General features: G+C 41.0%; 1 protein-coding gene across 3 annotated transcripts in view; it reads right to left on the bottom strand.

Moving 5' to 3' along the window:
* The window catches only part of SLC1A2 (solute carrier family 1 member 2), a 73,237-nt gene that overhangs the window by 22,834 nt on the left and 38,299 nt on the right, over positions 1 to 12,104 (bottom strand). For all 3 annotated transcript variants that reach the window (XM_067557554.1, XM_067557553.1, XM_067557556.1), the window contains 3 exons: positions 9,532 to 9,658; positions 5,911 to 6,144; positions 1,174 to 1,368 (listed from right to left, as the gene is read on the bottom strand). In XM_067557554.1, coding sequence (XP_067413655.1) covers positions 1,174 to 1,368; positions 5,911 to 6,144; positions 9,532 to 9,658 — 556 coding nt within the window. The remainder of the gene's footprint in view (positions 1 to 1,173; positions 1,369 to 5,910; positions 6,145 to 9,531; positions 9,659 to 12,104) is intronic.

Here is a 12,104-nt window from a genome sequence, read left to right on the forward strand (position 1 = left end):
GAGTGATATTGTCAGGGGCAGTGAACTAGCATAGCAGGAGTGACAGGGGCAGGGCAGCAGGTGTGAGGACTGTTGAACACTGTTTGTCTGGAGATACTTGGAAAGCATCATACGTGGGAAGGGGAAACCACTTAGTGATCTGGCTGGAGGGCTGAGTCCTGAAGAGGAAGCAGCAACTCCAGGAGTGAGAGAAGGGTTGCAGACAGAGTGATGGAGTGCAACTACTGGAAAAGGGTGTTGGCTGGGCAGAACTAATCCCCAGAACAGGAAGAGGAGAGTTTGAGTGGTGAGTAGAGGACCCTGTGACACCCTGCCTTTGCTCCATGAACTCAAGGATTACATCACTATTTGTGCCACAGCAACACTCACTGGAACAGTGGGGTGGGGAAGCATATATGCCCCTCTCCCCCCTAATTGTAGGCGCTTTCCAGAGACAAACTTGTACCAGTACAAGTTTAAAAGTGCATGAGGGATGTTCTAACTTGTACTGGCAGACAGCAGCTCCCAAGAAACCCTTCTGCTGGTCCGGGCTATGCCAGAAGGTATTGCACTGCCACCATATCTCTTCCTCACTATTGCCCACTCACAGTCTGAAAATGCCTTGCACTAAGGCAATTGTTTTTATTATTAATTGGAAAAGTAAGAGAAAAAACACACCTGAACCGTGTGCATATGGATACTCCTTATGGGAAAGCCTTTCCATATTACTACACATAGGGACTTTCTAGATAGTTAATGTCCTGTACATAGCTTGGAATATCACTCAGCCTCCAGTTAAATTTATACAGCTAAATAGACCAGATCATTGCCTTGCACCTTGTGTTGTCATTTACTACTGTGCAAAGTGAGTTTAAAATGCTACTAAACCAGAATGCACAAATAATGACACAGTGCAAGGCAGTGGAGGATCAATCTGGGAAGTCTTACAGCCTGTCTTATACAGAAGGTTGGATTAGATTATCGCAATAGTCTGTTCTGGTTTTATAACTTATGAATCCAGGCCACAGCTATTTAACAATCTCATCCATTCAACACCACAGTGAAAAGCCAAAGTCTACACATTTCACTGTGTAAGAAGAGGCATTCAGAAGTTTACGCCATCACTAAATCTCCATGCTATACAGCCTTCAAAAATCAGAGACCCAGTTGTTTGCAGAAACATCTAGAACCCACCTCACAGTGACTATCTGCCCGCCATCCAACACAATTCCATTCATCTGTGCTATGAAGATGGCAGCAACTGCTTCATAAAGGGCAGTCCCATCCATGTTAATTGTTGCTCCAACAGGTAGGACAAATCTTGTTACACGCTTATCAATGCCCAAGTTTTCTTCAAGACAACGGAAAGTGACAGGTAATGTACCAGCACTGAAAAAATGAGCAAAGAAATGAAGAAAGAGAGGGTTACGTGATACACAATATTGTTGCATGATGGAGCAAGACCAGAACTATTGCAATTTTGTTATGACCATTTCCTTTCTCAAATCCAACATGTTCATTAAAGAAAATGCAACCAAATAAAAGTTACTGAATTCTCTGAGAAAGACAAGCACAGTGCTTAATGCATTATTTTAATACCTCATTGCTAAAAAGCAGGGAACATGATTATATTTTTTTCACTTTGTTTGCTAGATTTTTTTCTTGTTTTGAATCCTCCTGTGGCCATAAACCTTTTTTTTTTCAATCAAGACTGCACTTTAGGATTATCTGGAGGTGGGATTCTGGGTCACACAGGGGCTAGTTGGGCTTTCCACCCAATTTATGAATTATTTCTTGAATTTATTTAAAGCACAGACCCCAAATGGCTTTTTGCAATGGGAATTCAAACCAATATTGAAGGGTCATACCCTGCATCTCTGCAGTCATGAATGTGTTCTTGGTGCTGCTGTACTATACAAGGGGGCTAGGGAAGGACACACAGCCTGTGCACTCTCCATTCACAGAGCTTGGATAGCAAGGTTGGAGCTGAGGAATAGATACTTGCATGGATCTTCCTGGCTGCCCCTCCACCCCCCATAGGGGGCAGAGCAGGCTATTTCACCCATTGGGCCAAAGTACCCATGGCAGAATAGTTCCATAGCCACTATTTGTCCTGTTGGTTGAGATTCTTTCTTCTGCTTCCCAGGTATGCCTAGTTCAGCTGAAGGATCTGCCTCTAAATTAATTAATCCAATTCAGTCACATGTATTGATGCTTTAGTTTTCAGTGTTTGTCTCTGGTCCAATGCTCCACTAAACTAACTTGGTTACATCCTGACCAGAGTCAACTCTGAAAAGTGAACGCTGATCTGGGGAAATTCCTATAGAGCAGTTGCTCAGTATAAAAGTAGCTGAAACATGTCCATACCATCTTGTTTGCATATCCCCAGCTGAGCTGCTGGAAAGTTCTAAAAGGTCATCTTGATTACTGTACTGATGCTAGTTTTGGTCTGCTGTATCTTACAAGAATGCTAACTATTGCTTATGATGAACAGATCAAATGGCTGAACTCACCCAAATATACTATAATAAATCTTTACTGCCTATTGCATATATTGCCTTGCAACTTCAGCACTTAACATTCATTAATTAATCCCCATAGTGATTCTGAGGTAGAAAAATATAAATATCCCCATTTCACAGATGGGTACAGTGAGAAATCGAAAGATTAAATGACTTCTTCAATATCACAGATGGAGTCTGTCAGAGTCCAATTTGGTGTTCGTGTTCCTGAGCTCAGAACACTAGACGACTCTTCTCACTCACTGAGAGGATTTTAAGGAGAGCTATGTGAACCAGGTAAATAGCTTCAGCTAACTCTATTCTGGCATCCATGTGATTTAGTTATAATATGCAGTGTTTCTTCCCATAGCCAATCAAATCATTATTCTGTGATGTCACACTCCTAGTGTATATATAAACAGAAAGAACAATCTCAACTTCCATTTGGGAAATGTAAGGCATATTTCCTCCATGAGCTGCGTTAGTAGTCCATGTATATGGCTATTTGTATGTATGGAGATGGCTGAATGTGTACTGTGGGTCGTTGACAGAGAACTACTCCTTGTTTTTCACTCTGCTATGCTGTGCTGGCTTTCATGACAAAGGGATTTCCATATCTTCTTTCTTAGAAAGGAAAAACACAGTTCACTGACAAACCATTGAAGTTCAATCAAATAAGCTTCATTTTCTCTTACATGTGTAAATCCCACCTATGGTCACTTTTCACAAATTGGAGCAGAGGTAAAAGTGTGTACATGACAGTGGCCTAGGACTGCTGTAGCTGGCCCTCCCTGGTTTTGCCATTTAGAATGAGGTGCTACTTTATAACTTGGGGACAAGCAGGCCTTTTTTCCTCCTTGATTTCCTCCTTCTTTTTTAGCATAGGTGAATTTTGTGCCCAAGGATGGTGCCAGATTGATAGGAAGTGCTTTTTAGCATCCCTAGAAAAAGTGCAGGGTAGGTAGAAGCAGTACAAGATTCCCCATCTTGTTCCAGCAGAGAATCTTAATCCTAGTGTGAGAAAGTATTTGATTGTCCAAGAGCTTTGGCTTCTTAGTGGAGACTCCCAATGAGGGTGCCAGCTGCAATACTGTGATAGTGATATATATATATTTTTTTTTGTGATGTGGACACTTGTTATCAGGCCAAATCCTTATCAACTACTGAATCATTTCACACAGGTCCCTGAACAGCTGCCGGATGGTAAAGACTTTCAGTCACTGCTGACGCAAGTTATATGTGAACCAATGAGTGAGTCTGGTTATAAAACAGATTTTTTGTCCTCTGTGGAAAATTTTGATTGTTTTGGTGACAACTTAAAAGATTTTGGATAAACCCCAACATTTTTGCAGCCAGAACCTTTTGGTTGAAAATTAAACATTTTGATTCAGCAATGCTGCCACAATGCCACATAGGAGTTGTAGCTTGGTTTCTTAGGCCCCCATTCTTCTCTAGGGGCTGAGCTCCCAAGCCAGATATCTCCCAAGTTGCACAATCTCCTGACATGTTGAGCCACAGCAGTGCATCACAGAAGTCACTGGCTGTGGTTCATCATGGGAGGTGCAGTCTGGGTGTGGAATCCTAGCCCATAGAGGAAAATGGATGCAAGACTTTTTATTTAGTCAAAAACCTTTAAAAAATGAGCCCTAGTAAATAACACCATATCCTATTACCAGTCCTGAGTCATCCAGTCTCAAATCCCTTTCCATTTACTGATTCCCAGATCTGTTTTCTAGATGCAAGACTAAACAGTTCAGATCCTTATCCAAACCCCTTTAGTCTGCCAAATTTGGAGAGAGACAGAAAAACAAACTTTTCAATGAGATTTTGAGTAGCTCCTGCCTTCTGATTGAACAGTTCCCAGTCCCAACTTGCAGAGAGTTCACAGGATACCTGTTGAGTCCTTTTTGATAAAGAAGAGAGAGGCTGAGTTCTTATCAATATAGAGAGAACGTTATTTAGGTCAAAGTGCACAGACAAACCCTGTCGTTCTCTAGGTCTCAGACTGACTAAAAACAGCTTGTGCTACTCAATATCATCACTCAGAGTATTCCTAATCCCAGCCAGGAGGAAGCAGTCATGGGTGGAACCGCTGGTGACAGTACAGGATCTTCATCTAATACTTGTGTTCCTTAGTTGAAACCTAGCATTATAACTTCTTTTAGAAGCAGCAGTGTGAATATTGTGACAAATGCGAGACCTTGGAAGCATGGAAACTTCAGAAGACTTTTATACTGTGATGTGCCATAAGCTATGGCCGAAGGTACTACTCAGAAATGTGCGCATCCATATTTAACTTAATGAGTTAGACTATATGCTAGCTCCATGTGGGAGGGTTACTGTGCTACCCCAAGAACTAAAAATTAGTAGGGGGTAATTACTGCAGATCCTGGGACAGGTAAACACTTCTGGAGGAGTACCATCCCCTGGGGGGAATTGAACATATTGGTTAAGATCCAGTTCAAAAGGTGTGGCAGCCAAAGTAAGGGGTTTTAGTATAAAGGGGTCAGCCTGAACTGGCTGATGGAGTCTCACTTTGATCCTCAAATTTACATGAAAATGTAGCCAAGAGGAAAAAGCCCTGCTGGAAGAACGTGAAGGACTGGAACTTGTCAGGGTCTACATGTGGAAGATGGGCAATACCTGGCAAGTTTAGCATGAGGGCAGATTATTTATTGTTTTAGGATATATTTTTCCAGAATGCTTTTACCTTAAAATAAATGTGCTTTTGTGAAAACTGGCTGGTCACTAGCAAACACTGTCAGCCCCCGGGAGAGCGTGGAACTGCAGGTGCTGGACTGAGATCAGACCTGCTGAGATAGTCTCTGTGAATTACAATGGAACAGGAAGCCTAAATCCCTAGCCTGGAGAGATGGGCATGTGTGTATCCCCCAAAAGAGTTGCCTCTGGAGGCCTGAAACACAAAGGAGCATGCCTGAGCAGACTGCAGAGGTGCAGTTAGCACCAGAACTGACACAAATATCGAGCCCTGTGACAATTACGGCTCTGTACATTTGTTTACTAATGACAGAAATAGCACTCATAGCACTTTTCATCCACAGGTCTTAAAGTTCTTAACCATGGTGAGTAAGTAGCATTAGTCCTATTTTACAGGTGAAGAGACTAAAGCACATGTTACCTGACTAGTACAAGTATACACAGTGCATCAGTGGTGGAGCGAGGAACAGAAGTCCAATCCCCTGACGTTCAGTCTGGGGCCACTATCCAGTAAGCCATACTGCCTCTCTATAATCTACAGAGTGTGAGGTAAAGATTTTTTCCAAACAGATTAAGGTGATCAAAAGCTTTTTACTGATTGACATTAATGATCAAATTTTCCAGTAAAGGTCAGAACAGCAGCTGCATAATGTCTAAATGGCAGCTACTGAGCTGCTAAAATATAAATAAAGTAGCATTTCAAATGGAGTACCTGGAAGCTGTGCCTAGAGCTGTGATCCATGCCTGGAAAACGCCAGCAAGGAATGTGAAGGGGCTTTTCCTTGTTATCACAAAGTACAGTGAAGGCAAGAAGATCCCTCCATGGATGAGAAGGCCCACGATCACTGTTACCATGTACATTCCAAGTTGCCTAGCAACCACTTCTAAGTCCTTGATTGCAATGATTTTCCCACAAATAAGGCAGGCGATGCCCAGAGGGGAGTACCTAGGAAAAACAGAACAAACAGATTGAACTGATCCTTGCAGCACGCAGCCATAAAACCTGTGATCAAAAGTGTGTGGGACTATGGAAAGAGGTCCAGGCTTCTAGGCTGAACACTTTGAGATGTGAAAAGACTAAATAACTGAATGAGGATGGTTTAGTGGATGTCCTTCATGCCTCTATTATATGGTATGAGTAAAGCATAATCAGAAGAACCTGCTCCCAATAAAAGTAATACTACAATATGCTATAGCACAATATTTTAGGGGCCAAATTCTGAGGTTCTTAATTTCTACTCCATTTTTACTCACCACCATTGAATTCAATGTGTTTGCAGAGTAAGGCTTTGGCCCTGTAGTAATATCCCATAAGCAGGGAGTAACCATACGATATGTGCAAGTGTTTTGTATCTTTACTGATGAATACTGTAATATTTGTGTATAATACTTAACTCTTATATAGTATTTCCATCAGGTTCAGGTGAATTATTTGTTGCAGATAAATGATCTGATGACTCTAGCCATTTTTTCCTGTGTAAGCCACTCCTGATTTCTGCAACTGTCTGTGTTATACTCATTGAAATGTTTGGATAAGCATTTTTCAATCTATGGATTGTTTGGTAACTATATTGTGATTATCTGTGGTGTGTGATTGGTCACCTAAGTCACATGATATTATTTCTGTTCCTTCATTTTAAATATGAGAATGAGAGTAACATTTTAGTACTAAATAAAAATAAAAATAATTTATACTTCTGATAAATGACAAATAGTGAGTATGAAGAGTGCTTTCTTCCCCTGTGAATATAAGTTCATACAGGGTACTATTTACACCAACGCAGAGGGATCAGCACAAAGATTATACATTCATTACATACATTTTTACCCTTGTCTGAAAGGTTTAAGTGGGACATAAATGTTGCATAGGTGTGGGCTGGGCTCCTCTGCACAAGGGTGAACTTAGTCCACAAAGACCAGCCTTTCCAAAACATTCATGGAAATAAATCCCATTTATTGAATCTTCACAAATAGTAAGAGGGTCCTGAACATGTCTGAGGCAAGGAGACCTTTCAAATTGTAATGAATGTTAACAAATGTTGGTTTGTGGTATTCACCTTGCCTAACTTCTTTTATACTATTGCTGCTGTGAGAAGGATACTCTTAGAGAGGAAATGCAAACAATAAAATGTCCCTCCTGAATAAAATATGGGGGCCTAAGTTTTCAAAAGTGGCTACTGATTACAGATGCCTAACTTAAGCCCATTTGGAGGGATCTGCGTTTCAAAGAGTGGCTGCCTCTTTAAGGTTTCTAAGCTGTTGGTACCCAACAAGTGACACCCTAAATCACTAATCACTTTTGAAAACTTAAGCCTAATAATTCAAACCATTTCATCAGTTGCTAGGTAGTCTGTGTTTCCTGTAAGATTCACCAAGGATAATCCCTATAGAGGGATATACAGCGTCACTACCTAGATGCCCAACTTTATTTTATGTTCTTATGGCAATTGGGTGCTCATGAGAGTCTCATAAATCATTAGAATTGGCAGTGGGGCTGGAGCTCTCTTTACAAAGAAATTGTAAATAGCTGGACACCCTGTACCTTTGGCTAAAAGGAGGGCATTTATCTTCCCTGCAACACTAGCTCTTTATAAATTATGGACAAAGATGAATAATAGGTAGTGCTGGCATCACTCCATCTCCCTTCTCTAGGGGCAGAGGAACATGCAGTTCATCGATAAAAAAACAAATGTTCTTCTAGTGGTATGGCTGCTAGCTGTTACAACATTGAAGCCAACAGAAGCTTTAAATCACCGATTAGACCAAAGTAACAAGCGTTGCCCTGGATGTGTCGGCCAGTACTGCTTACGTGGAATATTGGTAAATTTGATCTCTTGGAGGATTTGAAGAGTTATATTCATTGCTTCTCTAGACAATAGAGAGCAGAAGGTTATAATAAATATTGCAATCAAAATGGTTTTGTTCACAAAAGCTACATTGTCTATTTGTGATGAGGTACCAGATTGAAAAACCGAGACATGGTGAGACAATGAGGCTGTTGTTTTACTTCCTTTTCAGCTGTGATACATTCTCACACAGATGAGCATCATACCGATGCAGTGCCTGAGACCTCAAAGCACCAGTTACATTCCAGGCACTAATGTGTAACATCCCAATCATCTTAATTCATTTATAACCACATAGGGAGGTATATTTTAATGCTGTCACTAAAGGAAGTTATACTTCCAGGCAGTCATGGGGAACAGTGAGTCTTGTTACCTATGTTGCAGTGGTGTGGCCTGATCTATCCGTGTGCTTCATAGCTGCTGGTGGTGAGTGCATAAGGGACATGGGACTAATCCTGACACAATCAAACACACCACTTTGGGCCAGTTAAAGCTACCAGAAACACTAACATGCTCTCTCCTAACATTGCCCACCACTACTTGCCAACGCATGGCATTTTCCTGTGCTGGGTGGATGAGTGAAGGGGCTTTTTGCTTACTTTCTCCTTCTAGTTCATTAGCGCAGGACCTACAATGTACTAAAAGCAATGGGTTTTATGCCAACTGCTGTGGAGCATGTTCTGTTCTGAAAGGCTAGCTGTATATGACATAGGAATGCTTGACACTTGTTTATAAACAGCAAATAGCTCTGGGACAACTCTTGAATGATGTAAAAGAAAAAAATCCTGCTCAAGAAATGTAAATAAGGCCTCCATCCCAACAGGCTAGAGTCACTCTGGTTCTGGGACATGGAAGGGAAACTGTTCTGAATGGACATACCACACATTTTCCTAGTGAAACAGCCCAGTTCAATGCCTCTTAGTATGCTGATTTTATAGAATGCAGGCTTTGCATGTGGACTCACAGCAGAGGCTATGGGAGGAGACTTTTGGATATTGATGCAAGCCAACTTTGCTGTTGAACACTGTAAATAGAGCATGTATCTTGGTTCCTCTGTAATTATACCTCTGAGCCTATGGTTTATTATTACACTAGACTCACAGGACAAGCTTAGTGTTCTTATGTTTTGAAAGGATGTTTGTTTTTTATTGTAGTGAACCTCTATAATAAATGTAACATTTTTACACTAATGCTAAAGGTCTTAAACTGGTGCCTGTATGTCTTGGAACCCTGTAGGCAAAAAAGGACAGCTTGCCTGTCATCTTCAGAAATGTTTTAAAATAGGCCTTAATTATGACCTCCACCCCACCCCCAAAAGGAAAAAAAGTTATTCTGGTTGCACCATCCTTCTCATGGTTTAAAGAGGTATTCAGTAAGCTGAAATCCTTAGTTGTATGGGTTACTGATATAGAATAATGCAGCCAGTCTCTGGCAGGATTTGACTTGTGTTTATTTTTTGTATCTTTGAAGTTATGACCTTGACTTACCACATGATCATAGTCACTAGTTTCATTACAATCTCATTCAGGATGTTGAAGAAATCCACCATCATCTTGGCCTGCTCTCCCATCTTCCCCATGGCAATGCCAAAAGCAATGAAGAATCCTATCAGGCCTGTTGGAGGAATCACACCACAGAGAATCACTCATTAGGAAGCATATTTTTTTGTCTCGTGTCTGCAACTGTGCCAAAATAAAGTCTGCCTGCTAGGGCTACTCTGTTAATTCAGCCTTCCAACAACTGCACTGTATTTCACAGCTGAAATGCTTTGTCACTTATTAATGTGACCTGGCTCTAAACTTCTGCAATGGAAACCCAGAAGTATTCTTCATTTTTACTAGAGTCTAAATTCCCTGGTGTAGAGACTGTTTTCTCTTATATCATTATATAGCACCTAGATGACGAATCAATCAACAAAATATAATAATTAATAGTGAATGTGCAGTGTTTCATTTGATTCAGCTTGAAAGTAGGGGTCCTGAGTCTCCATTGCATGGTCCCTTTACACTGCTCTTGTGGTGTAAAGAAGCCACAAAAGAGGTGGACCTGTTCACTAAGGAACTCCCTTTACACTGCTCTTGTGGTGTAAAGAAGCCACAAAAGAGGTGGACCTGTTCACTAAGGAACTCCCAGTGCATAAGCATTCTGGATGCCATAGACACTGCAGAAGCCTCACAGACTAAGTTTAGAGCAGCCCTGATGTGGTTCCACCTTGTACAGGGTGACAGCCCCAAAATACAATGAGATGCAAATGTAGCTCCCCCCCAAACACACACAATTCTTGTAATTAACTCAACCAAAACAAAAAATTGGGGGGTTTATCTTTCCCTGTCTTAAAATATGGAAATACATATTAAGGGATTAATGCTGCTCCAGATGAAAGAAGAATGGGAGTTTTCTATTTAAATCCAGTGGGAGCAGAAGAAGGCCCTATAGTAATAAAACAAAATACATCATAATTGTTTTAAGCAAATGGAGGAGACTCTTGGGTATTAGAAAACCAAAATGAGACTCAACTGAGTGAATGAGTACGCTAGGGACTATTTGATAATGTATATATACTATTTAGGATTAGTGTGCTCCAATGCAAGACTTTTCTACCTGGCAATTTGCAGGGACCCTGAGGCAGACTGGGCTTATTAATTAACACTGATAGAAAGTTCAGAAGTTCAGCAGTCCTCAAGAGGCTGAAGTGTGAAACATGATGAGAGTTCAGCATTTACCTAATGTGTGAGTTCAGTTGGGAATTTCCCTTGTCAAAAAGCCAAGTGAGTCTCAGTAGGATACAAATAGGGGAAGGAAATGGGTTCAGATTCCAGAAATGACTAGTTTGGCTATCCAAAAACTCACTAGTTAGTATGGGAGTGTTGTACTTGAGTCTCACGAGGGGAAATAAAGGATGTGTGTCTGTGTGTCCTGTAGAGTAGGGAGGGATGTGTTGCTGAAAAATACTTGAATAGTCACAGACCAAGTAATTACCTGGAATCCCAACTGTGTGTCAGAAAATGTTAGTAGGTGGTTTTGTCCACTTAATGCCAAACTAGCAGTCACAGTACCCACAGCACTCAAATTTGTTTGTGTTTGCAGGAATTTGCCCAGCTCCTCTAACTTACGCAACTATGAGGCCAATCCCCTACATTTTCATTTTTCATATAAAAATCTTGACAGATTATGTCATCATGGACCAAACCACTGTAGTAATGGTATCATATAAGCTGTAGTGTTACCGGACCATTACTGTATAATACAGTAGTAGATTAATTTTTTTCTGCTTCAGCAATTTATTGGCCTTTCAGTCCCTCTTGTTATAATGACATTGTCAGTGGGATATAATTTCCTCCAAAACCTAGTACCAAGTTAATGTAACTCTCACAATCTCCATATTCTCCTTTTATGTATTTATAAGTAAATACTAATGACCCTGGTAGCATTTTGCCTTGGAATGATGTATAATATAAAGCGTGGATGTGTGTTCAAACAGCACAAATGTATGTGTAGGTTGTTATCTGGACTACACGCAGGTGAGTAAGAGGGAATAGGAACCTTCCTTAAGCCTCTATGTGACTAATAGGACCACATGTCTTGGTGCACAGGAGTATGTAGGTGCAGCATGCTTGCCTCCTGTTTCTCTCCCACAGATGAGGCAAGTGGGCAGGGAGGGTGGAGAATGGGCAGAACTTTTAACTCCACCCCCATTTGCTGGTCAGGACAGCTGAGATGGCATAGTGGGGGAGGTTTGTAAATTAGTGCTTTTAAAGGTTATCTGGAAATTACTCTCCCTTGTACACAGAGGAAGCAGGGAGGGAATTGTGACTCAGAGGTATGTCAATAGGATTTTCCCTGACTGGCGTAGTTTACTTTTCCCCCTTCCTCCCTCCCTCCCTTCACTTAGAACAAAGTCACAACTTAGATATAAAGTGCCCTAGAAAGATTGCCCAGTAGAGTGAAATTCTTTGTCTCCATGGGGGCAAAGCAGGGGCACCAGCTGTTCAGGCTTCCCCAATGAACAGGATATTTTGGGTATTCACAGAATCTAACAAATTACTAATAATAACAATGC

This window comes from Emydura macquarii, unplaced genomic scaffold (assembly GCF_026122565.2).
Source record: "Emydura macquarii macquarii isolate MOO-44397 ecotype Brisbane River unplaced genomic scaffold, CSIRO-AGI_Emac_v2 contig_1876, whole genome shotgun sequence".
In the NCBI taxonomy this organism is placed as follows: domain Eukaryota; kingdom Metazoa; phylum Chordata; order Testudines; family Chelidae; genus Emydura; species Emydura macquarii.